We start from the raw sequence: 26816 nt of genomic DNA, 5'->3' as shown, positions 1-26816 counted from the left end.
ATGGTCTTGCTGGGAGTAAAATATATTTTTTTTGCAGAATGGTTCCAGGAACAGACGTTGCTCTTTACCAGAAAACATAAAAGAAAACAAATGCTTACTGTGTCTTTAGTATGCTAAATATGAAATTCTTTGCACAATGGAATGTTAGCAGTAGCCATAATCATGTTTTCCTTTCATCACCTAGTGAACGTAATTTTAAGAGTGGACTGCTGTAATTATATCGCAGATAAAAGGGAGCAGAATTTCTGTATAATATTATAGTTGGCCTGATTGTTTTGTTGATAGGGAAAAATAAAGAGAGACCACATGAATACTTATTTAATGAACATATTTATTAAGCAGTGCAGACTGTACATAATGCATTTGACTTTGCAGTAGACTTACTTTCTTCAAGCACCTTTCTTAATATTTTACTACAGCTATTATGTTCTCTTCTTATCTGTCCAGCTATTCAATTATTTGTGTAGTATGTCTATAGCACAATGCCAAAACGTTTAGCTTAACTACAGCTGCCAGTGCAGGTACAATCAATGTCAGCATCCACAGACTCCACTACATCTTCAGATGCAGATTTCTTATCGCTGCTTTTCTGCCATTCCAACAGGCTTACAGCAGTTTCTGTCAGAAGAGTGAAGCCATTGTTAACTAACATCAAGCAAATTAACACATTTCAAAGAAATACTGTTTTGATGTCTGTCAACTCCCTAATCAAGTAAAGAATGAAATCCTGCCCTCACGACTGACATCTGACTCATTGACTTGGAACAGGATTTTCATCCATGATATAATTACTGTATTACTTCCCTAAAACCAAAATGAATTACATTTCATGAAGCACAAAGACAAAAGGACACTGTGAATGTGCTGGAGGTAGCCCCTGTCAGTGTAAGACCACCACGTACCAATCCACGTCAGCAATCACTTCTGTTAGTGCTGCATATACTGGGTATTTCTGCTGACTATTTGTCGAAGTTCATTTCTGAAGGGTAAGCCCTTTGGAGAATTTTCAGAGGTTCATAAACTTCTAATTAAAGTTTCCTATATATTGTGAAATCTGGCAGAGCACTGTCAGTTGCAGTATTAACCTTACCACACTGCTTTATCAACAGCAGCTTGAATAAGCCATATTCTTAATGCTGAAATAATCTAAATGGAATAATGATATTCATCCTCCCAATAAATATTCCCAGCTAGTTGGAGGTTTATCATTGCATTGGAAGAATATTAGGATATCCATTTAGATTAAGTTTGTATAATGAGAATGTGTAAAGCTTTCATAATTTTACTTCCATTTGTTTTATCCTTAGTTGGACAGTACATATATAACATGCCATCCCTCATCACAGGGAAATATGGACACTGCTGTATGAATTCAAGTTGTATCAGTCACTTAGCTTCTGAAAGGTTACCACGCTCCATGGCTAAATTACTGTCCAACATTAAGCGCAGGTTTTGCATAATAAACTGGACAACAAATATTTCCAAGAAAGATGCTGGAGATGCTTTTAAAAATGTATATTATATTTTCAGGCTGTGAAATGAGAAATATTATAAAATGTCTGAATTCTGTTTCATATATACATTATGTCTCTTACTCTTGGCACACTATGGGTCTGAGCACATTCATATCCATGTAGGAAATGATTTCCTTGCAAACTGGATCATGGCTGGGTAACTGATCCCCATGTAACTGATACACTTGTGGCATGTTTGAAATATAAACCTATATGTGGACTTAAACTTGGAGTGATGCCTGCCTCAGTCGAGTTCCTAACGCTACAGTCTTGCTGATTTGAGGACAACAGGAGAAATTATGCTTTCTTGTACTTCATTTTATCCTTGCTCCACTGGTGACAGTGATGGGGTCCTTCAATTTTGAAACAGCAAACTATATCTGAATTCTCATATAAAGAGTTGGGAAAAGTACTTTGTCGTGTGCATGCATGTTCCTAGGTTTAGAAAGGAAAAGATTTCTACTACTTTTACTGCTTCTCCAAGTCATTAGACAAAGAAAAAGAGTAGTTTTTAAGTGCTGGCCTTGTATTCCTATTGATCTTTAGCCTAAGAAAAAGCAATCAATTTAGCAAGCTAAAGAATGATAAATGGAATCTTTTTCTTCCTCCTCCCTCTCCTCCTCTTTTTCTGCTCCCTCTTCAGGACAAATAAATAAATAAATAAACATACAAATTAAATAAATAAGGTCTTGATTAGAAATATTGCAAGCAGACTTCTTGATCTTGGTTTCAGTAAATGAACAAGAGAAGCCTGCAGTTGCTCTGAAAGCAGCACTGGTTGCAACAACTAACATATTTTTTTCTGATTTTCCTCTTTTCTCAAACTGTTTTGTGAGAGAATGAGACAGCTTTATTATAGCCTAATATTCTAAGATAGTGAGCGGTCTGGGGTTACGACATTTCAGAGATACAGACTTGGATATACAATAGAAATCTGTGAAACGTGGATATAACAAAATTTTGGAAGGATTTTTTGTAGAGGGTGGGTTTTTCTATTTATGAAAGAATGCATCCATTCTCATCTCAGGGAGCCATCAGAAAACTATTGACACTCTGTGCTACTTGTTGAATAGGCTGTTGCAGATATTTGACTATTGCTGAGCGACCCTCTCCGCTTTTCTGGGCTGATTCAGCACATTGCAGATATTAATAACACAAGCAAAGTGCAAAGTCCTACACACACATTTAAATTCAGACATAAAATACCTGTCCTTTCCAGTACTGCTCAACACAGAGGTGCATTGGCTCCAGTGAAACTGCACTGGATTATCTCAGCTAACAATGGATTTGGCCAACAATGGTTAACAGAGAACAAACCGCTTCAATAGATACTTCCTAACGTTAGCTTTCCCTGTAAGCCATATAAGTAATTAATTAAAAGACTTAGGAAAGAATGCACCAGAAATATTTGTAGGTTCCAGGCTGGATTCTCCTTTCATGATTACATAACTTCAGTGTGAAAGTCTATTAGACAGTGCCTCATATCCTGGTATAAATGAAATGAGAAAAATGTTTGTATTTTTTTGTTTCTTCTTTTTTTTTTTTTTTTTAATCTGGGGCATGAGGGTTTGTGTTTTTTTGTTTCTTCTTTCTTTTTTTTTTTTTTTTATTTATTTATTTTTTTAATCTGGGGCATGAGTATATGTGTATAAAATACCTTAAAAACCAAACCATTTTCTGGAATAATCTACAGAAACTTCCAGCAATGTGGTTTTGCTGATGTATTGCACAGTGGCATAGCATGGCAGTCTAATTACAGCACTCATGTCACACTACCTGACTGACTTTCAATTGCCTTGCCTGCCCTGGTCCACACAAAATTGCAGGCTGTAATGTACATAAAAGGACTCAGTGTTGCTTATCTCAACTTCATGGAGATCCTGAAGACATGACAAATTTTTTTTTGTGATTTTATTGATCGCTGCTGCCCCTTTTACCTCCTCAAATGTTTTTCTCAGATGATGCTACCTGCCATCACCTAAGCTAGCTTTTAGCTGGCCAGCACTGTCAGCAGTTATAGCAAATACTAATGGGATTAAAAACAGCAGCTCAGAGAGGAGCCGGAGCAATACAGGTCTGTGCACGGCTGTGCTGTGTTTTGTTCTTTCGAGTGCTCTGACAGCTCCTGCAGTATGTGACACACAGAGGGAGAAAAATACTGTACCTTTTGGGAAGCAGTGGAAGCCAACCTTTACTGAAGCTTTTTCGATTGGAGTACAGTCTTTCATACATTTCAGTACTGGGTCAACAGAGTAGCACGTAGATTCCTCACCATCAATAGTAGGATTTCGATTCAGCCTCACATAACTGCGCTGCAGCTTGCACCCTAAGAAGAAAAGGAAAGGTAGTTAAAATTGTAGAAATAAATCCCAATCGATCCTTGCAATAATAAAGGTCCATATTTTCTCTTCAGCTTTTATTAAAACACAGGTATCTGACAAACCATTTTCACAGCAGCCAGGTTATCAAGATAGGACAATAATAAGTTGAGGAAAGAGCCTGAAAGGGGAGCTATTTTTAAAATCTAATTGCACAATAGAACCCAAATGGAATCATGTATACTTAGTTTTTTAGAACTACATAATACACAGAAAATAACCTCTCATGTCTGAAAGCTATTAAGAATAGATACTGCAAGCACAATGGCTACTTCATTGCATTAGGAAAAATGTCAACCGTAGTGAATGGATAAAAAAAGGGCAGTATTTATTTAATAACAACAAGGATAATTTTTGTATTGGATGATTTTTATAATGCTGCAATTATCTCACTAGAAAGGTATAATGTAACTTAACAGGATCCCAGCTACGACTGTTTCCTGACAAACAAATATAATTCTGCTGCCAATGAAGTCAAGGAGAAAGCAACCATTAACTTCAGTAAAATTATTTCAGGTCCAAGGTAAATGGAGACCTACCAAACAAAACTGTATTGATATTATGGGAGTCTAACATTGTTTTTCCAGCTATGTGTGAGACGAAGCTCTTTACTGTAGGAATAGTTCTAAATATTTTCCTGAGATTGCACCCTCACATGGTGCAGAACAAAAATGAATTTTTTTTGCACTTTGGAAATTTACATGAATGTAGGATCTGACACTGTTTACATAGTCTGCACCTTGTGTGGTGAAATTAAGTCTGCAGACAACAGCTGAAACTGTTTTGATACAATGGTGAAAATCACACTTTTTTTTTCAGTGGGAGCAAGATTAGGGCTGATTTTGCCTCTCAAGAAAAAAGCTACTCAGTGTAAGAAATCAAAATCAATTATTTGACATTGAATTGCACATGAGACAAAGACTTTTGCTGGAGTATATATTCTCTATATTCACAAGCATTGTTTTAAACAGTCAGTGGTTAATAAAGTTAAAATGGATACACATGGTTATTGAAATTTCTAAGTAAAGGTATCTACTGCTTAAAAAAAAATATTTTCTAGCTCTTGGGAGAGGAAAAGTGAAATCATAATTTATCCAAGCATAGAATTTTTCCAGATCCACTCACCACCAGAGCAGGTTTCTTCCAGCAATACCCATGAATGAACAAACGCAGAACAGCTGTGTGCCAGCCTATGGTTTGGCATGAGGAGCTCATTTTCCTTTTCTCTGTCATTATTACCACAAACTCCACAGGTCTTTCCTCTCATCCATGAAGCAACCGTAACCTGCAAAATAGCACATCTTTGTAGTGAATGCTGAAGTGTTAGTCTGTCACACTGGTAAGGCACCAGGCAGAAAAGAAAGGAGTAACCTTGAAAACAAGTGCAGTACCTTAAGATTTACACCATCATAAGTCACCTCCTTCAGTCCGAGTGCTGGAACTTCCACAGTAACTGTTTTCCCATTTTTATAAATTTTAACATTGCCTGTTAAAAGGTGGTGAATCATACAGTGATCATCTTAAATTAATGGAGAAACTATATAACACAAAACCCACCACAATGTGTTTTCCTTCACAATGATAATTTTGCTGCTACAGTTAAATATGTATATTTAAGTAGAGAGGAAAAACAAAAATAGAAGAAATAATATATTTTCAAAAATATTCTACTGCTGTTATCTATATTGTAACTGACTTCTGTATCCAGTGTGCTAAATTTAGAAATGATAATGACAGTGGTGGTGCTCTAGCTAAAATGTCTGAACTAAAGCATCTCTCTGTGACTATAACATAATTTTTTTTTTCCAAACAAGCACCAAGCTGGGTATATGGTAAGAAAGGTTTTTATTCACCTGTCAGTTATGCTGGAGGAAAGTAAGAGTGTATGTACTGTAGGAAACATGAACATAAGTCACTACAAAACTTTAAAAAGTAGTCTTTTAGTTTTCTCTTTCAATTAATTCCACTTGTGTTTTCTTTACACTGAGATTTTTCTGCGAACTTTATAAAATCTTGATATTTAGTTCCCAGGTCAGTCCTGGAAAACTGGGTATCACAGCTTACCTTTTTCATACTCAGAACCTCCACTGTGTGATATAACTTGTTCTTCATTGCATGCTACAAGGAGAGACGAATTTGAGGCAGGACAGATTGTGATGTTCCTTCAGAAAAAGCAAAAATAAAAGAGAATGAATTAGTGTTTAATTTAAAATGTGAAAAGTATAGATATTTGTGACTAGCTGAATTTGAATGGATGAACAAGCAGTTTTCTTTCCAAAGCGCAGAATTCATTGGGACTGTGGGCTTTAATATTCAACCTTTAAAGAAAAGATGGCATGGGGACTTAGTGAACAAGTGGCTGTGGAACTCAAAAGAAGAGCAACTACACCATAGAGCCTCACACGAGGATTCCTTCTAGAAATTCTGTCTTTCTCCATATGTTTCCTTGAAAGCCAGTTTCAGCTAGAAACTGGATATCTCCCACTCCCAGAATGATTCCCTGAGAAACTTTGTACCTAATTTCTAAGCCTCAGTATAAACCACACTTACGCTGTTGTTGTATTTATGTGAACCTCTCTTGAGAAAGATTGAGGATCAGCCTTTCTTGTAGTAATGATGAATTTCGGGTGTTCAGTACAGTCTTGAACCACCACCAGGTTGCAGCTTTTATTGAAAGAATATGAATAGCTCGCGCGATCAAATGTTTTGAAATCTCTCTCCCTGATTTCACATGTGGCTGCAAAACAAAACCATAAAGAAATGGCAGATGTGACCACTGTATGTGTTGCTGTGAAGTACTGAAAGACATCTCTATGAGATTGAACTACCCAGCCAACAGGAAGAAAACTTCACCTCCTTGGCAGAAGCCAGAGTCTGTAAGGACATGAGAACACTACAAAATAACTACCCGCTGTAGATTTTACTGGTATTGATTTTGGTTGCATGCCAAACCCAAAACTCAAGCTAACAGGGACTAAAGCATACAAAATTCTTGAGAAACTGGGTGCCGTAACAAATTGTGATAAAAAGTCCCCATTTCCCACAGGAGTGCTAGAATACACCAACCAGGAGAGATTCACATGGCTCCTTTCTGAATAAAATAAACTGGACAGAAAATATATGGACTCTCGTGCCCATCACCTGATGCCTCTCAATGCAGAGCTGGCACCTTCTCAGGAGGGGCAAAAGACAACCTCCAGTCCTTGAAGACTGAGTGATTCCCAAACTCTGAATGTTTACAGCAGTTTGAAGCCTCTTCATTCACCTGCTAAAAACCTGCTTCTCTGAGAGGGAAAGAACTGCTGGAAGCAGGGCTACAGGTGCATGCTATGCTTCCCTATAAGACCATTAGAAGGAAAGGCAAGGCCCAGCCATGGCAGAGTATGGATCTACACCCATCGCTTATTCATGAGACAAACATATAAGTAACATTTACATTGATCTTCTTGTGCTATTTGTGAAGCTATTTCAGGAAATAAATTCCAGGCAGTGATATCTCGAGTCTCGTAAGCTGGAGATGGGCCTGAGGGCAGAGTGAATGGCAATCGGAATCCCTGACAATAAAGTGTTACCTGAAAAAGCAGAAATGAAAATACATTAAGATAAATTGAACCATATGCTCAAGATATGACTGCAAAAAAAACGCTCTCTTATCTTGGAAAAAAACCCAACCCTTGAAGATGCATTTCTACAACTGCAGTTGTGTTAATCTTGGCAGAATGTACCCTAACCTTCAGCTTTGTGAGAAATCATTATCATCTCTTCTAGTCATACTTGACTTTTTGAGAAATTGTTAAGAACATTGAAAAGTAACTGATAGAGATGAGTTTAAGTGATATTTGAATGACTTCGTAAAAAATAAGATAACAAGTTGAGTAACTGAGATGATGGATGTGTTTGGAAAAATGAATCTCATTTATTAAGGGCTGAAAATCGGCATGCTCAGCATTGGGGTAAGATCCTTCACTGTAGCTAAAAATTATATTTGCCAAGAGAATCAAATGAATGCCTAATGCACCTACTTCTTCATGATCACATTAAGATCCTGCAGAACTGAAGTACTGTGGTGCATTAAAGACACACAAGTTTCTGTGTATGAATAGCTAGCTGTTATTAATTTGCCAGAAATCCATAGGGGAATTTTCTCAAAGAGGTGCATAAGAATTTAGTGGACAAGGACCAATTAATTAGTGGGACTCTGCAGACCCTGCCTGTGCAGGGTCCTGTGAGAGGGTGACTAACAGAGTTGCATTTGTGTCTTGCCCAGACCATCAAGCATGGTTGCTGCAGATGTGGGACTGGAGTGCCAACACACACAGATGCTGTTTGTGGCTGCAGCAGAGTGCAAAGTGTTCTCAAGGCCCCCTCTATCTGCTCTGAGACCCTCGTTCAAAAACTAGCCACACTGGGTAAAAATGCATAAAGGTGTGAGTGCAGAGCAGTCATACTTGAGACAATTTGGCCTCACTGCTGTTCTCAGAATGCAAATAAAGTATTGGACTACAGAGTCTGATTTTCAGCTTACTACTGCACTGGGCCAAAGAAGCAAAAAATCAAGGGAACTGTTGTATGTATTTGAACACCTACCTAATATAGTCAGGTATACAGCAGCTTCTCTAAAAGGGAATGTCTTGCTTTTTGTTTCTTTACGTTACGTGTACAAACATTCTAAGTTGAAAATCATTAAATGTAAGAAAACGAAAATAAAAATTTAACGTACCTCAGGAGCTTTAATTACTGTATCAATTGTTCGTGGAGATGTTGCAGCTGCTCTTACTATTAATTCATGAGATGGATTTCTCTGATGTACTTCTGAGAAGCCCAACACGAGTGCTGCACCAGGAATGTATTGCATGAATCTAGAGATAAACAAGATGTGACAAACTCAGGTGCAGGAACAAAAGCACACATAGGATGGTGAGGACTACGGGCAGCTCCAAAAACTCAGGAAAAAATGGAAGATCTGAAAAGTAGAGGAAATATTACTTTGGGTCAAATTAAATGGTTGATTTTATTGAGAAGAGAAAGGTTTTATTTTTGCCTATTTCAAATGGTTATTTTTTGCGACTGAATAGAAAAACATTTTAAAACGAAAAGACATTTTGAACAGAAATAGAAAAGAATTTAATATAGAAAATGAAATCAAGCATACATTTTAAATATTTGGAGGCTATCATTTAATATGAAACATGTGGAAAAAGTAGAACACATTCATAAAATACTTGTGTACCACTGAACTTGTGGTTACCATCCAAGCACTGCCCAGAGAAGGATGTTTGGGTTGAAAAATTTCATCTAATTCTTTCAGTGTTTTTTCAAAAGCCAAGTAGGGTAAAAAGTCAAATAAAAATTTAGGAAATAATGAATTACATACTCTGTGCTTGTCTTTTTTATCCAGGATGGAAGCTTTCCCCACTGCACCTTCAGCTGTGCAGCTGGCTTCTTTGCCAGTTGTCCTGTAGTAGCCACTGCTTCTATCCTGTAATCCTGGCACTCCTTGCCCCATCGCAGTCTGGCCTTTGTAAACAGGGAAACAGTCACCCAAAGTTCAGAAAAGAATCCCAGAATGAACCTTTTCAAAATGCAATATTGTCTTTCACCAATTTGTGCATTGATCCTTCATATTTCCGGTCTTTTACTCTAAACAGGCTCGCAGAGAAATTTGGACTTGTTCATGCAAAATCTGAAGCATAGTAGGAAAAAGGTTTCCTGGTCTGTGCAGAAGTACATACACATGTTCCTGTCTCAAAGCAACCACTGAAACATGTTGAGATTTCCATAGACATGGTAACTTCTTAATCAATAAGTATTTTCTCCTAGAAGAGGACTGCACTATAACTTCTCTTTGCCTTCCCCAAGACCTCCTGATTTGAACCCATCCCGCTTTCTTCAATACTGAATATCATGCTCAATTTGTTAATTTCAGCTACAAAAAGCAGAGGTTTTTAAATTGTTGCACAAACAATTGTTGCACAAATTGTTTGTTGCACAAACAATTGCTCCAAAAAGCTCATGGGAAGCTCAGCACAGGGATATGCAAAAAAAAAGTAAGGACATAAATGAATGTTCCTTCATTTATGATGCTCTCTTTAGCATCAATCCATTACCTCACTTTGCTTTTCCCATCTTTTCATATAAATCCTAAGAAATGTGATGTAAATATATTTGAGTTATGAGTCTTTTGAAATCACAGAACACTCTGACTTGGAAGGGACTGAGAAGCATCATCCAACTCCACCCAGAAAGAGTTCAGCTCCTGAATGAGTGACCCATACAGGGATCAAATCCAGTGTCCTTAGTGTTATCAACACCATGCTCTAATCATCTGAACTGAACTTGAGGTCAATAAATTACATACAGAAAACCAGGCAGATTCCCAGACAAGAAAACTTATAGTAGAACAGATAATAAATAGTGATGAAGTAAACTTTTCAATTTTTTTATGCTTCTACTGGTTATATTTTGATTTATCTTGAAAGTCAATATTTTTTGCCAGAGTTTGAAGTATATGAATATTTTTTAATTTTACTATTGTCTATTTTAATGGTGAAATATTTTCTGAAACTTCCCGAACTTTATGAAAAATTTCAAAATAAGTGTGCCTTTGCTGTTTAATACTCTTAATCAGCAGATTCTCTGTGCCTCCTCTGGGCACTGTAGATGTCCCTCTGTGCAAAGCTGCCTGGGCACTTACCTGTGCTTTCAGAGGCAGTATCACAGCATCAGCACACGCTTTCCAATTGGTTTCAGCCAGCTGAACCACAACTAGTTGCACATCAACTTTGGCAGCATCAGAACGAACATATGCTGTAGCTTGGTAACCTTGATTTCTGTTGTCACTCCTTACTGCCTGGGCCACAATCGTAATGCCAGGTGGAATTACATCTCCCAGGAAGTTGCGCTGAAAAAGAGCCCCCGACCATCTGTGTTTAAGGATTTCTGAACATTCACTGGAGAGCCTGCAGTCCAGCTAATGTGCACTGATAGCAGGCAGCAGCCCTCGTCCTCCATCAGTTTAGTTTACAGTACATATTTCTATACCCACAATAGTTAAGGATGAATTTGGTTGGAAACTTAATTATTCAAAGACGTGATTGTTTTGATGAGGGATCCAAGATGCTCCCAGGCTATCTTTATGTATATAGCAAGATTTTGTTCATATGGTGATGTTTCAAATAGTTGCCTACAATGTGTACTAGAGACATTCAGAGTAGTATACACAACTTATCTTACTACACTACAGTTTCTTCAAGCCAATCAAATATTTTGAAATCCTGCTTAGTAGCAGAATTCCCCATGACATTGCCTGCATTTGCAGAGCTATTTGTTCCATTATTATGTAGATACCTTTATGCAGTGCAATTATAGAATACTATGTGCATAATAAAGGTAAAGGCAATCTGTGCTTAATGGGCCTTCACATTTACCAATCAGTAATGTCCATGGAAAATCTGATTTTAGTTATACTCTGCATGCACTCACGACCTCCAGTTTACATTTAAAAATAATTAGGCGGACTTATTTATTTCATCCCCATTTTTACCTAAAGCAACTTATTTTGTATTCTGGGCTTTCACAGGAAAAAGAAAATTATTTCCTCTTTAACTCACAGCTACATTCCCTTCAACATGTACGATTTCCAAATCCAGGCTTTCACATACTGCAAATACCTTTAGAAATGAAGGAAAGGAAACAGACAAACCTTAACACAAAGGGATTTGGAAAAAAAAAAGTTGAGTTTTTTGTGGGGGGAAATATCTTAATTAATGTTGACTTTCAATTTACAGACTTTACTTTTAGTGTCCCTCCTGAGCCTAACAACTGGTTAGTGCCACCACATTTTAGTTCCTGCTCAGCAGCCAGCTAAGCCTGGCTACTCTGGGTATCACACAGCATTGTACCTCACGTGTCAGGCTGGAGCTATGGCTGTGGTGGTGAATGCTGACTCTTTTGCTCCCCCTGGAGTTGTGGGCAGAATTTTCTCCATGGTGGTGGTGGCTGCTTCTGCTGCTACTGCTGCTGCTGCTACTGCTGCTACTGCTGCTGTTTCTGTGGCTGCTTCCCAGCTCAGAGGAAGATGATGATGAGCTGCTTGATCTTTTATGATCTGGATGCTATGAAATAAAAATAGGTTAAAAATCTATGAGATAGCCTCTAGTATTACATTATAAATATCAAAATCAAAGCTATCAGCCTCCCTTTATAGGTGATGGACTTGGACATATTTAGAGTGTTATTTTTATTTCCCTATATAGACATGAATTATGTTTAGTTGGAATGTGCCTTGGATCCACCTCGAGATCTCTGCTGAAAGAAACACTGCATAGACACTGATTGAAAATAGCAATGTCACATTTTTTGGGTCTAATGCTAGGGAAATGAAAAGTGGCATTTCATAAGTGGTCAAATACATCCATATCGAGGAAAAAAAAGATAGTTTTTTTATGAATAACACTATAAATCATCTTCTTCTTTCACACATAGAATATATAATAGCTGTACAGGTAATACCTACAAAAGCCACTCCATTATCACCCTTCTAATACAAGCTAAAAATACCTTTGTGCCATAATGTGTACTGAACCTGGTTTCTGAAAAAATCTGTGTAATGATTTTGCCATGGTTGCCTCAGAACTGTGGACATCACTATTTCCATTGGAAGGTCCCACTGTTTATCCTTCCCCCATGATCTTTGTTAACCTAGCTGTGGCTGCATTTGTGTGTCCTGACCCAAATTTGAGAATTGCAAGTGCTGCAACATCAAAAGGATGTAGTGTAATAGCATATTAGTAATAAATCTGCTTTTTTTTTGTTCATCATCAATATTGTTATTGGGTGTAATGGAATGGTCAAGGGAAATGGCCCAAATAAAGCCCCCCAGTAACAGGTTTGATCACATTAGCTGCAGCTACCATGGCAATGTGCACTTAAATTAGGCACCTACCCAATGGATGTGAGCAGACCTGAAGCGGAGACTGTATACTTTTGGAAGGTGATATTCCTGCAAAATTCCAAAAGAAGTTATTACCTACAGCTCAATCAAGATCACCTCCTAGCAGAGGTCAAAGTATTAGACATTTTACCCATTCTGTGGAAATGTGACTACTGCCCCTGTGTGCTTGGGACTTGAAGTGGTTCGTCTCAGCTCCTTGGTCAGGTTTGCTGCGCCAACGGGAAGAGCCAGTGCTTTTGCTGCTGCTGCTGCTACTCTGTGTTTTAGACTTCTGCTCACGGACACTTCTCTCTCCTTCAGCAGCACTGGCAAGTGGAAATGATGTGGTCTTGGCCTGCTTCTTAGCCTTATGCTTTATACCAGATGCTTTGCTGCTATTGCTGCTGCTATCTGCGCTGCCTCTGGTACTGCCTTTGCTGCTGCTAGCACTGCTTCTGCTGCTCTGGCTGCTGCTACCACTGCTTCTGCTGCTCCTGTCCTTGCTGCTGCTCCTGTCCTTGCTGCTGCTGCTCTTACTACTACTGCTTTTGCTACTGCTACTACTGCTCTTGCTACTACTGCTACTGCTCTTACTACTGCTACTACTGCTACTGCTGCTCTTGCTGCTGCTACTGCTATCACTACTACTGCCACTGCTGCTACTACTACTGCTTTTGCTGCTGCTACTGCTGCTGCTACCACTGCTGCTGCTACTGCCACTGCCCCCAAATGGGTAGAACTTCTTTCCTTTGGCTTTGGACTGCCCTGTTTTCAGATTTATCTGGGCGCCTCCCTGTGATGCTCTGTCATCAGAGTCGCTGCTGGAGGGGCTGCTCGTTGTACTCTCGGCACTTCCACTGGAGCTGCTGGCACTGGATGATGAGCTCCTGTATTTTCTTGTCCCCTAGTCAAGGGTAACATTGGAAAAAAATTATTTTTCTGTGTTCCTGCAGAATGGCATAAGTAAAATCAGATGCAGGTATCTCTGAATCTCTGCTGCCTTAGAAGACAAGGTGTATGCTTGATAACATCTTTGCAACACATCACAATAATTCAAAGGCAATTTCATAATAATGTGTTAAACCCACACATAAGCAGAACAACCCCACAAACACTTTAGTGATAAGGAGCATGTGCAGCAGTTGTTGACCACAGAAAAACACGTAACTGGTATCAGTAATGACAGTGCTGTAGCTGTCACTGTCTCAGGGCAGGTTGTGTGGTTGGTGTCAGAGCATTTTGCTGCAGTTGCAGTAGCTGTAAATAACAGACTACTTTTTGGCCACACAACAGCTATTTTATCTCTTACAAGAGATTTTCAGAAAAGCATGCAAAACCAACCTGCTCCTTCTAATGTCTTTCACTTGCAGAAAGGATGAGTGCAAACAAAAGACCTGCCGAAAGACTTGTGTATCCAAAAGTCTGTCTTTATTTTCCACTTTGGCATAATATCTAAACAAAGGAAGCTACTTAGTAGAAGGAATAAAAATAAGCTTTGTGTAATGTCTCCCACAAATCCAGAAGTGGAATTTTGCAGCAGTACCTGATCATCAGTGTCAGCAAGGATTTTCTTCACTTTTTTAATTGCTTCTTTTCTGGAAGATGCTTGTGCGTCTGGATCTTCAAATGTTACTAGACGTACCATTTTTGTAGGAGCTTGGTCTCCTGCTTGAACTGTGACTTGTATTTTTTCAATAGGTGCCTCAGTGGAAACTGAAGTTGTATGACAATTAGTATTACTGTTACTATTAGCAACTGAATGAGAGAATAAGCCAATTTTACCATAATTAATTTAACCATTTTTTCTCAAATATAAGTGTTCAGTGATTATTGTTGGTATTGAGCAACTTTGTTAAAAATTTTCTCTAATAGATAAAATTTAAATTTCGGCAACAAAAATTTAAAATATCATCATGATACTGGATTCTTTTCAAGTCAATAAACAGAATGAACAGCAGATTTAAATCAAGTGAATTGGATTGTTTAAAGAGATAAACTGCGGGTTAGAGAATTAAACATCAGACAGGAATTGAGGCTCAACCCTTGAATGCTAAAGAATGGCCCAATGGTTAGGCCATTAGTTTGATACTTAGGAGACCTAGATTCAGTGGCCTGCTGTGCTTTTATTTCTTATGATCATGGATTAAGACATTAAGGACTAGATCCTGGCAGGGTTAATCCATAATTCCCTTTTAGAGTCTGGGTTTTAGAATGTAGCTACAGGACACTACATCAGATCTGTTGCCCATGTCCAATTGCTTCGTGCTTGCATCCCAAATCCAATGATTCAGGATGCATCAGACACACTCTGCAGGCACAGATCAGCTCTGCTTGACGCTGGCCACGCTGAGTGACATTGCTGGGAGAGCTGGGAAATTGCTGCTCAGGCGACTGGGGAAGAAATGGATTCCTGCTGTGAGCATAGTCTGTTGCCAACACTGGCTGGTCTGGTACTTCTAATTGTAGATTTAGTGGTACTTAAGATGCAAAAAATATATATGTACATATATACATCTGTATCTATCTATATGTATGCATGTGTGCATATAAACAACTCCACCCACTGTTTTCTCTTTTGTGCCCACTTGTATTTACCTGGCTTGAAGCTCAATCTCAGGGCATGCTCTCCAACCAGGTAATAGAGAGGCAGGTTTTTGATAAATGCTGCATGTACGCTTTTCTTCTCAATGCACACTTGAACTCCAAACGTACTCGCATTGAAGCACACGGACTGAACAAATGGCTCTTTTTGGGAAGAAGAGCGTCCAGAAGAAAAGGGATTTCCAGATGAAACGTCCTCTGCAGACTGTCTACTCTATTAGATAGCACACACGTCAAGTTAACTCACAAAAATGAGAGTAATTACCTGCATGTTATGCATCATACCTTGGTAACAGTACCTGTGCTGTGCAGGGGGAATTAACCAGTTTATTTGAGATATCAAGGCAGTGACACAGAACAACTTGGTTTTAAAGTGGACAAAATTGTCATCTGAATGGGTTGATTAGACTGCCTACTGTAAAAAGAGCTTCAGGTTGTAAGAATGGGAAATTATATCACAAATTAATTCTAAATATTTAGTTTTGTTTTCCTGGAATATTACACAGTGTTAACAAATTCTTGATAAAACTGAGTGTGCTTTAGACTGACTGGAGTTTTTTCCTTTGATTTTTGATATGTCAGACAACAGAACTTTCAACTATGTCCACAGAAATTCTGACTCAGATGAAGTCTAACATGAATGTGACACTATATCAATTAAATGGTCAAAATATATCATGTATTAGAAATTTCCACTAAAAACTATGTAATTTACATGTGATAAGCAATGAAAAGAACAAATTAAAATTATTAAAATTGGAATCAAATCCATGAAATGAAAACTATGATTTCCTGAAGCAATGAAGCAAAACCTAAAGACACAATAATCACAAGATTTCATTTCACATATAATTCATGTTTACAATTAGTATTTTTATGCAGTTTATCATGTCTCACAAGATTCCATGAACACTACCAAAAAACCTGGAATTTCTAGTGATACTGAGAAATGCTCCACTCAGTGCCATTTTTCAGTTGCTGCTCATTTAAGAATAACTGTGGAGTGCCAAGTTTTCAGGAAGGGCAGCACAGGGGCACAAAGCAGAAGAGAGCTTGTTCCAGGATATTGGAAACTACTCTCACTGATAGCACGTTTGTCTATTGACTTCTCCATAGGAAAGTGCTGTTCTTGTCCTCTGTTCATCTCTTATTTTATCTGAAAACCCTTCAGAGCTGCAGGACAACAATGGAACCAGAACAGGACAGCGTATTCCTGCCTCTGTCAGTCTGAATGAATTGCCACATCGATGCCTTTACAATGCTGCCCATCTTGAAAGAAAGCCTATCCTGGCTTCTACGGAAACCTGGCTCACAAAGTCATGACACAAACTGCACTCCATCCTTGAATCAGGATGCTTAGAAGCATTAAATTTGGCTCTACAAGTCGAGCAGTGGAGCATCTTGTGGAACTTTTGTGACTGTCCCAGGAATGCGGTGCTTCCATAATGGTTGCAAAATATTTTAAAGATCATGGGCCTGTAGATGGCAGTGCAAAATTAATTACCAAAGAAAATGCTTTTGCTTTAGACAAAGTGTTGCAAGTTTGATGTATTACACTCCAGATTTTAAAATAATGTTACTATAGGGCTGTTTGTGTTATTGGATTGAACCTGACTTATTTGAGTGAAGCAGCATTGGTCAGAGATGAATTGTACCCATTCCTATAGAGAAAAGAAATGGTTCCCTACTGTTTAAAAGCCCAAAAGAGAATAGTCAGACACTACATCATTTACCCTGATGTTATCAGTCTCGCCTGATGCAGAATCTGAATTGAAGGACGTCTTCATTATGTCAGGCACTGCTTCAGGTAAAAGAACTGGAGTCATCTTACTAGCAGCCAGATCCCCAATATTTCGTGTAACAGCAAATGTCTTAGACCTGCAGAATAAACATTAGAGGAAACCCGTATTGATAAAGCACTGCTGAGGAGCAGACCTGAATAATGCCTTGTAGCCTGCACTCAGCAACAAGGATCATACCTTGCAAATTGCTTTACAGATATTTACAGCATCCTTCCTGTTAGTTGTGTTTTCAAGGGCTGCTAAGAGTCAATAAAGACACAGACCAATCTCAGGGGCAGATAGCCCAGTTAGAATTTTAGAATCATGTGTACAGGTTAAAAACCTGACTGTTGGTTGGATCTTCATGCCTTAATACCATGAAAAACAGCATGCTTAGAAGCCTGGCTGTGGATTACATACTTAAATTTTTGAGTCTCCTATTTTGAGCTCCTCGACTTTTAAATTTTATAATTAATCTTCTGTGTGTTCACTGCAGTAGCCTTAGTTCTAACTTATTTTGACATTCTATTTGGAAAAAAATACTGCTATAACTTCAAAAAACAGCCTGGGGACTGGTGGCTACTGAATCTGTTTGCTGTGCAATTTTTATTAGAGAAGAATTGAAGAAAGGAGTGTGAAATCATGAAACGAAGTGTCTCCAGCTTGATTTAAATTCACTAATACTCATGGCTTGGCCATGACTTGGCAAGAGGTCAAGAGAGCTGAGCAGGAAGGTTAAGAGCCTATTTATGTAAACCTGTTCAGTACATTGTTTCCAGTGTTGTGAATTCTAAGTGTATTAGTCAGGATCCCAGATAAGTGATAGAAGGTGCAGCATCAGACTGAGGCTCTCATGGCAAAATATCTTGAACCCCTGGCTTCATACCCCACATTCTTTGTGAAACTTATCACAGTGCTGTGAACTATGAGTTTTGTTTTGGGTCAGAGAAACATCTCGAAAGCTGAAATGCTTTTGAGAGACAAAAAACCATTTCCCTCAGCTATTAACACCGTGCTAGCTCTACCTTATTAGTCGTTTATCAGTTAACATCCATCTCAAAATTCCCCATGTGCTCTTTCTCAAGGATGAAGCTGATCTCTTTGCCCTGGGGCTTTTGTGGTCTGCCAATGGAGGTGGCCGCTGTGACACTGAATGGAAAGATGGTCTCAAAATGGTCTCTATTTTAATACGGTCCACACTGTACTAGCCTGAGCAATTCCAATCTAACCTATTTGAAAGATGAATTTGTATTCATTTGATAGCCCTCTCTTCCTCTTGAAGGCTCCTACCGTGCTGTGTGCAATGTAAAGCACACAATTGCTCTTCATGTGGAACACCTCAATAAAACGTGTGTCACCTGTGGGCTTTGTTTTCTTTTCCATCTCTCTCTTTTTTTAGATAAGGACATGACAGCAACGCTCCACGCTGGGTGATAGGAGAACCTTGAAGAATGGAATCTGAAATAAAATATTCTCCCTAACAAGCTGAGGGGATAAAAGAAAATACAAATCAACTTGCATTTCAGATAGCTCATCTGGGTAAAGAGACAAAAAGGGAAATGGTTTTATTTTAATCCCATTCAATAATTCAAATGACCACTGAACTGCAGGCTGGATCTCCAAGCAGAAAGCCCTGGGGTTTCTTTTCCAATTTTTTTAGTATTTTTATGCCAATAGTCTACTCCTGCCACCTAATGAAAGAGAAGGATCGATTCCTCCCTGTTGAGCACAGAGAGCCGACAAATGTAGCTGCATCACAGGTGACACATGTCAATGTCTGCAGAATCACACAGCACAGTAAAAATAGGCTACAAGAGCCAGCTCTGGTGCTTTAACAAGAAAAAACAGTCACAAAGAAGGCCTAAAGCTATGGTATGAAAGAATCTGTTCTCTCTGATCCCACACAAGGGAGAAAAAATAAAAAGGAGATTTTCCAATATGTATTAGTGCATTTTTTTAGGATGAGAGAAGAAGCTGTGCTATAATATAAGCCAAACTCACTGCATGGGTAAGGGACAAGCAACTCAGCTATGCTGGACACTGATGTTTCAGAGAGTGTGGCCTTACATGCATCCCTAACATGGGGACAGAAGAACACAAATGTCCGTTCAAAACAAAAAACAATCAACAAGGAATTATTTTCCCAGGTTTTGAAGCACAGTCTGACATCACATGTAAATAAATGAGAAAAAAGATGCAATTAACCAGCCAGATCTTTAGGTCTCTTTCTGATGTGGTGAAACAAAGTCATCTGCCTTTCCTATGCATTTTCCTTCCAACTTTGGTGCAAAGGTACTATAAAAACAGAGGCTTGGAGCCCCACCTGTTTCCCTTTTCTTCCCCCCCAAACACACCTCGCTGCCTCAACAAGATCACAGCATATGCTGCCTCTTCTGCATTTTCTGCTACACATGGTGCAGTCATGTTGGACAAAGAGACTTCTAATTACCTGGCTCATCTTACAAATAAGATGCCTATGTGAAGCAATTTCTGCTTATCCTACAGCTAAAATAAGCAAAAGACCTTATGATACAAGCTCTATTCATGATTATGTATATACTTCAGTAGGCTGTCATTATGAATATGTGGTATATTAGCAAAGTGCATTCTCTGGCAGCTCTCCATATTTATACTTTAATCACAGAGCTCTAATTTCCCCTGAAATTTATTTGATTTTTACTTCTTGTAAATTTTGTTTAAAAGTATGTTGAAGTAGCCATCTGTAGTATACTAAATAATTATGTTAAAAGAGCCTTAAAAATAACCATTATTTTAATTAAATTTTGATAGGATTGAATTGAAACACATGCTATATATTCTCTCCATAGTACGATTAATTACTGTGCTCTGATTTCTGCTATAGAGAGAGCTGAGCCCATAATGTGCTGATTTGTCTTGGGAATGCAACCTCTCTATCACCAAAGTTTGGTTTTTTTTTTTCCTTCTTCTTCTTTTGAGCCTGTGATTACTAACCTGAATTTCTCTTTGGCTCTTGAAAATTTATATAAATCCCACTGCTGTGACAGGTTATAACCTTTATGGTGTGTAGGATATAAATGAACTTAATGCTATTGAAAACTGTTTGCTTCCTGTGCCTGAATGTGAGAGATGATGGGGAAAATAATACCACATCCTGTCTAGCTTTAATGCCATGGGACTGTAGAAGGTAACCTGCTGGACATCAAGACAGTGCCCAATATGAAAATAATTTGAACAGAGCTTACAAACACATGAAAGATCAACAGCTTTCTAGAACTATTTCTTTAAATGGGGAATTTAAATCTAACAAGGGAAGGTGTCACAATATCTATAAACATTGACATCAATTGGATCTTTATTATTTGGTAGATCTATGTAAAAGGAAGAAAAAGACTATGTTGAATTAATTTTTGAAACTCAGTCTATATAGCTATATACAGATATATCTATATATTTATATATCTATATATTTATCTCCTTTCTCTCTACCGTGCCCGCTTGTTTCTCTTCATGCCTCTAAGATTTTACTTTGCTTGGTCTTTGACCTCCTCAGTGATGCAGTTCAGTGTTACATTCTCTAGTTATTGCTTTGCCTTCACTTGCACTCATTGCTGTTTCATTGCTCTGTGTGGTTTCCACTGGCCATTTGTTTTGTAACAGTGAATGGAAATGCTTTTTGGAGAGAAATTGATGGTGCTAGAAGTCATCTAGTGAGTATTAGCTTTCTCATATACTTGGCATTATGGAGCTATTTCCAAGTGACTACTTCACTTTATAAATGGTAATGCTGCAGGGTCTAGAGCAGGGCTTGTGCTGGAACTCATGGGCTTCTCTGCTGTAATACCTTGTTTCTGATACTGACTTGCTTTCTGCTTTATGGCAATGCATTTAACCATTTTTGTGTCTCATTTGATCTCCCCTTAAGTGTAAGGATGAGAATATTTTTTATCTATTTGCAGGGAAGATCCTTCTGCTAATATTTCTCTCTGCTTGAGGCTCTAAACTCCCTATCAGTATTCAATATTCTCATTTCAGTTCAGTGTGCTTATTGAGTTCATTAATACCTGCCTCACTCTCTCTAACAGTGGGAATTAGTGAGAGCTGTTGCCTGCTGTCCCTGATGACCTTAGAAGCAGACTGTCCTGGCCTCCATAAGAAACAGAACCATAAAAACCACACAGCTAACTTTTCATCTCTGAAATGCTGAGACCCTTCCTACCTCTGCATGGAGAGAACCTTATTATAACCACACTTGATGGAATGCAGGAATTGTCTTAGGGAGCAGGATGAGATATCAAATGAACGTCAAATGGTCTGTGACTATTGAAGGACAAGGGAAAATAATGATTAGTCTAACTGGTGGCTAAATTGAGGAGACCTGCAGAGCATCTCTGGGCCAGCAGCCATGAATGCTAATTGCAGCTGGATCAAGCAACTGATCTCTTTTGTTACGGCTGTATTCCTAGAGCAGAAACTTGTTAACATTTCAGTGGTTTGTATAATTGTCGATTTCTGTTGTGAGTGAAGATTTTTCCTTTGTGAAGAATTTTCAGCTTCTCTTCCTCAGTTTTTTTTTTTTCATGTGTGTGTGTGAGAAGGTTTTCTAAGTTTGGTCTACTGCTTTGATTCTTTGGACATATTCTTTCTGTTTCCTCCTGCTCTTTGCATTTGTATTTCCATCTGTTTTCATTTGTTTGGCATCTGGCTACAACAGTTTTCCAGAGTGTATTGTAATTGCTTGCACTGATAATAAATCAAGGAGACCTAACAGGTAAGAAAACCAAATGGCAGCCACAGGGGAACAAGGTAAAAACATAAGAAACACCAAACCCTCTATGCTTCAAGGCATCTCATGCAAATATAGATGGGTTAACTGTTCTGACTGATAAGATTAATCTGGCTTGTATTTTACCTAGTGTTTCCAGTTCAAATATTTGTATCAGGATAGAAATTTTATGTAATTTGTGTTTCAGATAGTTTATGGATCTCAACAACTGAGATATAGTCCTAAGGAGGATTTTCAGGTGAAGATCACAGAAAGTAACACATATATTCAAGTAAAGCTTTAGTGCATGTCACTTCATTAAAAAAAAACATTAACTATACCAATCACCACCACTTATCTGAGCTGTAAGTCAGACACAAGATTCCTAAATATAACTGGGTAACTGCTTTGCTACGTAGAAAGATACTAAGTGCTATGTCTTACCTTATGGTAATTACGTTAGTCTCATCTTTACACGGCGGAATTTCAATTTTGATACTTTTTTCCTTCATCTGGATAGTGGCAACAACACTCACAGGTACATGAGCATTCATTTTGGTGCGTGCTTCCAGCCCTGCCTGGACGGTGTGTGTGTTAATTCCCATTACAAAGGTCATCTCCTTGGCCATGCTGAAAAGGTAGAAGGAGGGGATAATTATGTTCATGCAATATTCAGCTGCTGGATATTTGTGGTCTCTGTCACTTGAAAATATATATTTTTTTATTTTATACTAAATACCTACCTTAGACTTGTTTTGGATCTCAACCTAATATTGGCATTTAGTAACTCAGTCAATCTGAAATCAGACTTTGGAGAAGGTGTAATCTGTGCTTGAACTATTAAAAAGAAAGCAAGGAAAGGGTTAAAAACGCCCTCCAGTCCTAGCAAGAATGTTTGTACTGCTAAGGCAATGAGATACGCTACCATTTCCTGCCACTTTTGTGATAGAAGAGTAATAGAAGCTGGTCTCTGTCGGGAAGCCAGTGCAGGTGGGCACAATGCGGCGGATCTCAGAGGACAGGAGAGCTTTGGTCCACTGCCTCCCTACACCACTTTGAAGGCTACTGATTATTCTCCTTAGTGAAGGGATTTTTTCATCAGATCCATACCATGCCTGCAATTACAGAGTTCAACATGTCTAAATAAGCAGAACTTGAATATCATGATCCGTGTCATTAACTACGCCTCAGGGGAAATTCTGCCAGCAATCATTATAAATAATCCTGATCAAAGCTTGACCTTATTTGCCTTGATTAATACTAGAGACAAAAAACCCAACCATGAATTTATAAAAGGGAGAGAATATATGAAACTAACAGTATTTTAGAGCTTTTGATGCTTGGGTAGTGGTGCTTTAAAAATGATACCTGCAGTGCATTTTGGATGGCGTTTTTATCAAGTCCACCAAAAAACAGCTCTTGGCCAAACATCTTCAAGTAGCCTGATGCAAAAGGTTTGTCACTGGAGAATGCCTTCCAGTCAGAGAGCTGTGTGAGAAGATGAAAAAAGCCTGATTCTTCATAACATCTGAGAAAGCAATATCAGAGATTTTCTTTTGCCCCAGAATTTACCCTTTTCAGGATTTTCTTGAAGTCATAGTCAGTCTCCCAGTCCCTGTCAGGAGTGTAACCTTTGGCAAACAGCTCCTGCAGTCCTTCAGCTGTTATTCCTACCTGTGGGAAGAAGTAAAGCACAGATGCCAGTGGAGGATGGTTGTAAGAAGGGATTAGAAGGCAAACTGTGGGTAGACCAAATTACCTCCAAGGGATCAGCCACTCTTCCAAGGAAATGTGTCCGCAGCTGGGACAGTGCTACAGTTGGAATTAAGCTACCTGCATCATTCAATACCAAATATTTAGCTGCCAGACCGCTCATAAGGAACTCTGCAGGGAAATAGGCAGTAAGACACAGCACAGTTAGTTTTTAGGTCAGAGTGTGCAGATTATATCTATTTACTAATTTAATAACCAATGTCATATGGGCAAGGCCAGAAAACTTAGCTATAAAACTGGTTATAACAGTTATAACAAAATATTCTGAATTTTAAACTAATAATGGGCAAAGCTACAAGCTCACTGGTCACTGCGTGGTGGTTATGCCATTTTTCCAGTTGCTTTTGCTATATCATAGAATCATAGTATGGTTTGGGTTGAAAGCAACCTCAAGGATCATCCAGTTCCAACCTTTTTGCCATGGGCATGGGCACCCTCCAGTAGACCAGTTTGCTCAAATCTGCATCCAACCTGGCCTTGAATACTTCCAGAACTGGGGCATCCACAACCTCTCTGGGCAAGCTTGCCAGTGCCTGATCACCCTCATAGTAAAGAATTTCTTCATAATATCTAATATAAACTGATTCCCTTTCAGTTTGAACACATTCCCCCTTATCCTGTCACTCCTTGCCTTTGTGCAAAGCTGCTCTCCAGGTCTCTTGCACACTCCCTTCAGGTGCTGGAAGGACACAATTAGGTCACCCCAGAGCCACCTCTTTTCCAGACTTATTGGGATTTCCAGTCCCAATTCTCTTAGCCTTTACTCATAGGAGAGGTGTTCAACCCATCTGATCATCTTTCTGGTCCTCCTTAAGACTTGCTCCAACAGGTCCATGTCTCTCCAGTGCTGAGGGCCCCAGAGCTGGATGCAGCACTGCAGGTGGGGCTCACAAGAACAGAGGAGAGGTGCAGAATTTTCCCCTTGTCCTGCTGGTCTGGCTTCTTTTGCTGAAGCTCAGGACACGATTGGCTTTCTGAGCTACAAGTCCACATGGCTGGCTCATGTCCAGGCTCTCCTTCTCCAGCCCCCCGAGTCCTTCTTGGCAGGGCTTTTGATCTGTTCACCCCCAGCCTGGATTGATATGGAGGGCTGCCCTGACCCATGTAAAGCATCTGGCACTTGGTCTTGTTAAACCTCCTGAAATTCCTATGGGCCCACCATGTGAACTTCTCCAAGTATGGAAAATATGCCTGTCCATATCATTTACATCCAGTCACACTCTGTAAAATCAGCTTATGAAATGCTTTTATGAAACGTCATTTAGGGCACCTTGACTAAGGAGATGAGAAATGAAAACAGATTTGCCACCCTTTGCTAATAGTTCAGGGAAAGTGATACAGATGTCCTGTAAGGACAGATGGTGAGCTGTAGATTTGTCTCTCAAATGACTCAAAAACTACTTAATAAATCTAGTCCCAAATGCTGTAACCCTTACATGAAACGCACCAGTTGTTAAATTATTGATAAGTTGTGAATGAACTTTGAGCAAACAATTTGTTTATATTTATTTCTCTACTTAGATATATCATCCATAATGTTCTTAGGTAGAGATAACAGTCAGGGATTCTTCTCAGTTCTGGCACAGTTAGATCCTGTCCTTTTTTATGAGTCAAAGCAATCCCTCTGCTTTTCTAGAGGAAAAAAATCCCTCTGGTTTCAAGAGGAACAAGGCTGACAGGATATGTAGGCATCATTGTTGTGCTTCCTTCTAGCCCTCCTCTCCTGTTCCTACACCTTTGGAGAATAGGGCAATATCTATGAACTGTAGTTTTGCCACATTGCCTTCATTGTTTTGCTGTATGAATCTACTGTGCTATCCAAAGTGCTGGGTGCTATCTACCTACAATGTATGAGACTCAGACACAATTCCTGGAATCAAGACACTGGTATTTATGCCACCCCACTTTTGACAGAGGAACATGTGGAGAACATTCAGTAGATAGTAATGATGATCCTATTAAAAACAAACAAGCAAACAAACAACTAAGTGGTGCCACACCAGGACCTTACTAGTGAATTGACAGGAAATTTTGAAATGTGAAGACTAGTTTTTCTCTTTGCTAAGCATGAGCTTAGCAAAGGCAAAGCCAGGTGTTTTGTGAACAGGACACTAAAACTGAGGCACAGTATTCTAAGTGAATTTGTTAAAGCTTTTTTTTTACATTCTTGCTACAAAAACCTTAGTTAAAAAGTCCATAGTACTTCCTGATACTTAATAAGAAGTATTGCTTAGAAATTATTAAATGACTATATATAGAATTCATTGACTTGAAGAGAGAAGGAATATTTTCCATACCTCAGGAATTACATAGTGCTAATGCTCCAAGAATATATTTGCCATTTCACCATGAGAGTTTGATGACACTTGCATATATCTGATTAACGTCTTGCCCCAAGGATGGGGGGAAAGAAAACTTAGGAAGCAAAGAAAGCGGTCTTTGGTATGCATAAACATCAGTACACATGAATCTGTGCATATTGAGAGTCAGATTCTCACAGTCCTCACACTGAGCAGAACCTGAATCACCCCTTTGATTTCAGTAGCGATGTGTAGAGCATGAAATACTATTTGTGGTGGCCATGTGTGACAAATTCCAGAGTAGAGATAGATTCAGCTGACACTATTTCCTGTCATTAAAAATTCAGCATCTAGCACCACAAAGATCTGTGATGCTGGGGGCAGATTTTTGTTTTTATCAAGGAAATAGGTAGTGCATTACGGCCGTCACTATGGTAACTTGTCCAGAATGGACTCACAGAAACACATTTTACCTTTGGCTAGTGGAGACAAATCAAATTAGAAACATGGAGGATGGATCCTCTTCCCATACTAGTGTAGCAGGAGATTGACTTAATTTAGCTGAGTTATGCAAGTCTAAGATTAGCATGTGGGAGAAAAAGATCTTTTTTTTTATTTTTCAGGATGAGGACCTACCAATCCATGGTAGCCAAATTACTGACAATGGCCTTTACCAGGAAGTAACAGCAATTCTCTGATGTACTCCATTTCCAGGCTACAGCCAAAATAAAGTATTCCATTTCACATAGAAGAGTGCAATATGTATGAGGGATGCTTGCAGGAGTCTTTCTCA

The 26816-nt window shown here is 38.8% G+C and overlaps 1 protein-coding gene across 1 annotated transcript in view; it reads right to left on the bottom strand.

Annotated features, from left to right (window-relative positions):
- Positions 1 to 55: 55 nt before the first annotated feature.
- Positions 56 to 26816, bottom strand: part of LOC120503232 (vitellogenin-1-like) — a 43396-nt gene continuing 16635 nt past the window's right edge. Inside the window, exons 14-36 of the mRNA XM_039711558.1 lie at positions 23710 to 23834; positions 23523 to 23624; positions 23319 to 23438; positions 22876 to 23065; positions 22694 to 22787; positions 22395 to 22580; positions 17159 to 17303; positions 15420 to 15639; positions 14368 to 14537; positions 13305 to 13728; positions 12976 to 13235; positions 12837 to 12893; positions 11794 to 12006; positions 10587 to 10793; positions 9267 to 9409; positions 8613 to 8751; positions 7329 to 7464; positions 6443 to 6629; positions 5957 to 6054; positions 5284 to 5378; positions 5018 to 5177; positions 3679 to 3840; positions 56 to 618 (exon numbers count right to left, since the gene is read on the bottom strand). Of these exons, the coding sequence (XP_039567492.1) occupies positions 500 to 618; positions 3679 to 3840; positions 5018 to 5177; positions 5284 to 5378; positions 5957 to 6054; positions 6443 to 6629; positions 7329 to 7464; positions 8613 to 8751; positions 9267 to 9409; positions 10587 to 10793; positions 11794 to 12006; positions 12837 to 12893; positions 12976 to 13235; positions 13305 to 13728; positions 14368 to 14537; positions 15420 to 15639; positions 17159 to 17303; positions 22395 to 22580; positions 22694 to 22787; positions 22876 to 23065; positions 23319 to 23438; positions 23523 to 23624; positions 23710 to 23834 (3752 nt within the window). The 3' untranslated portion in view covers positions 56 to 499. The remainder of the gene's footprint in view (positions 619 to 3678; positions 3841 to 5017; positions 5178 to 5283; positions 5379 to 5956; positions 6055 to 6442; positions 6630 to 7328; positions 7465 to 8612; positions 8752 to 9266; positions 9410 to 10586; positions 10794 to 11793; positions 12007 to 12836; positions 12894 to 12975; positions 13236 to 13304; positions 13729 to 14367; positions 14538 to 15419; positions 15640 to 17158; positions 17304 to 22394; positions 22581 to 22693; positions 22788 to 22875; positions 23066 to 23318; positions 23439 to 23522; positions 23625 to 23709; positions 23835 to 26816) is intronic.

This window comes from Passer montanus, unplaced genomic scaffold, assembly GCF_014805655.1.
Source record: "Passer montanus isolate IOZ18808 unplaced genomic scaffold, ASM1480565v1 scaffold25, whole genome shotgun sequence".
In the NCBI taxonomy this organism is placed as follows: domain Eukaryota; kingdom Metazoa; phylum Chordata; class Aves; order Passeriformes; family Passeridae; genus Passer; species Passer montanus.
The sequence above is the reverse complement of the archived record's forward strand: the minus strand, read 5'-3'. Positions and strand labels throughout refer to the sequence as shown.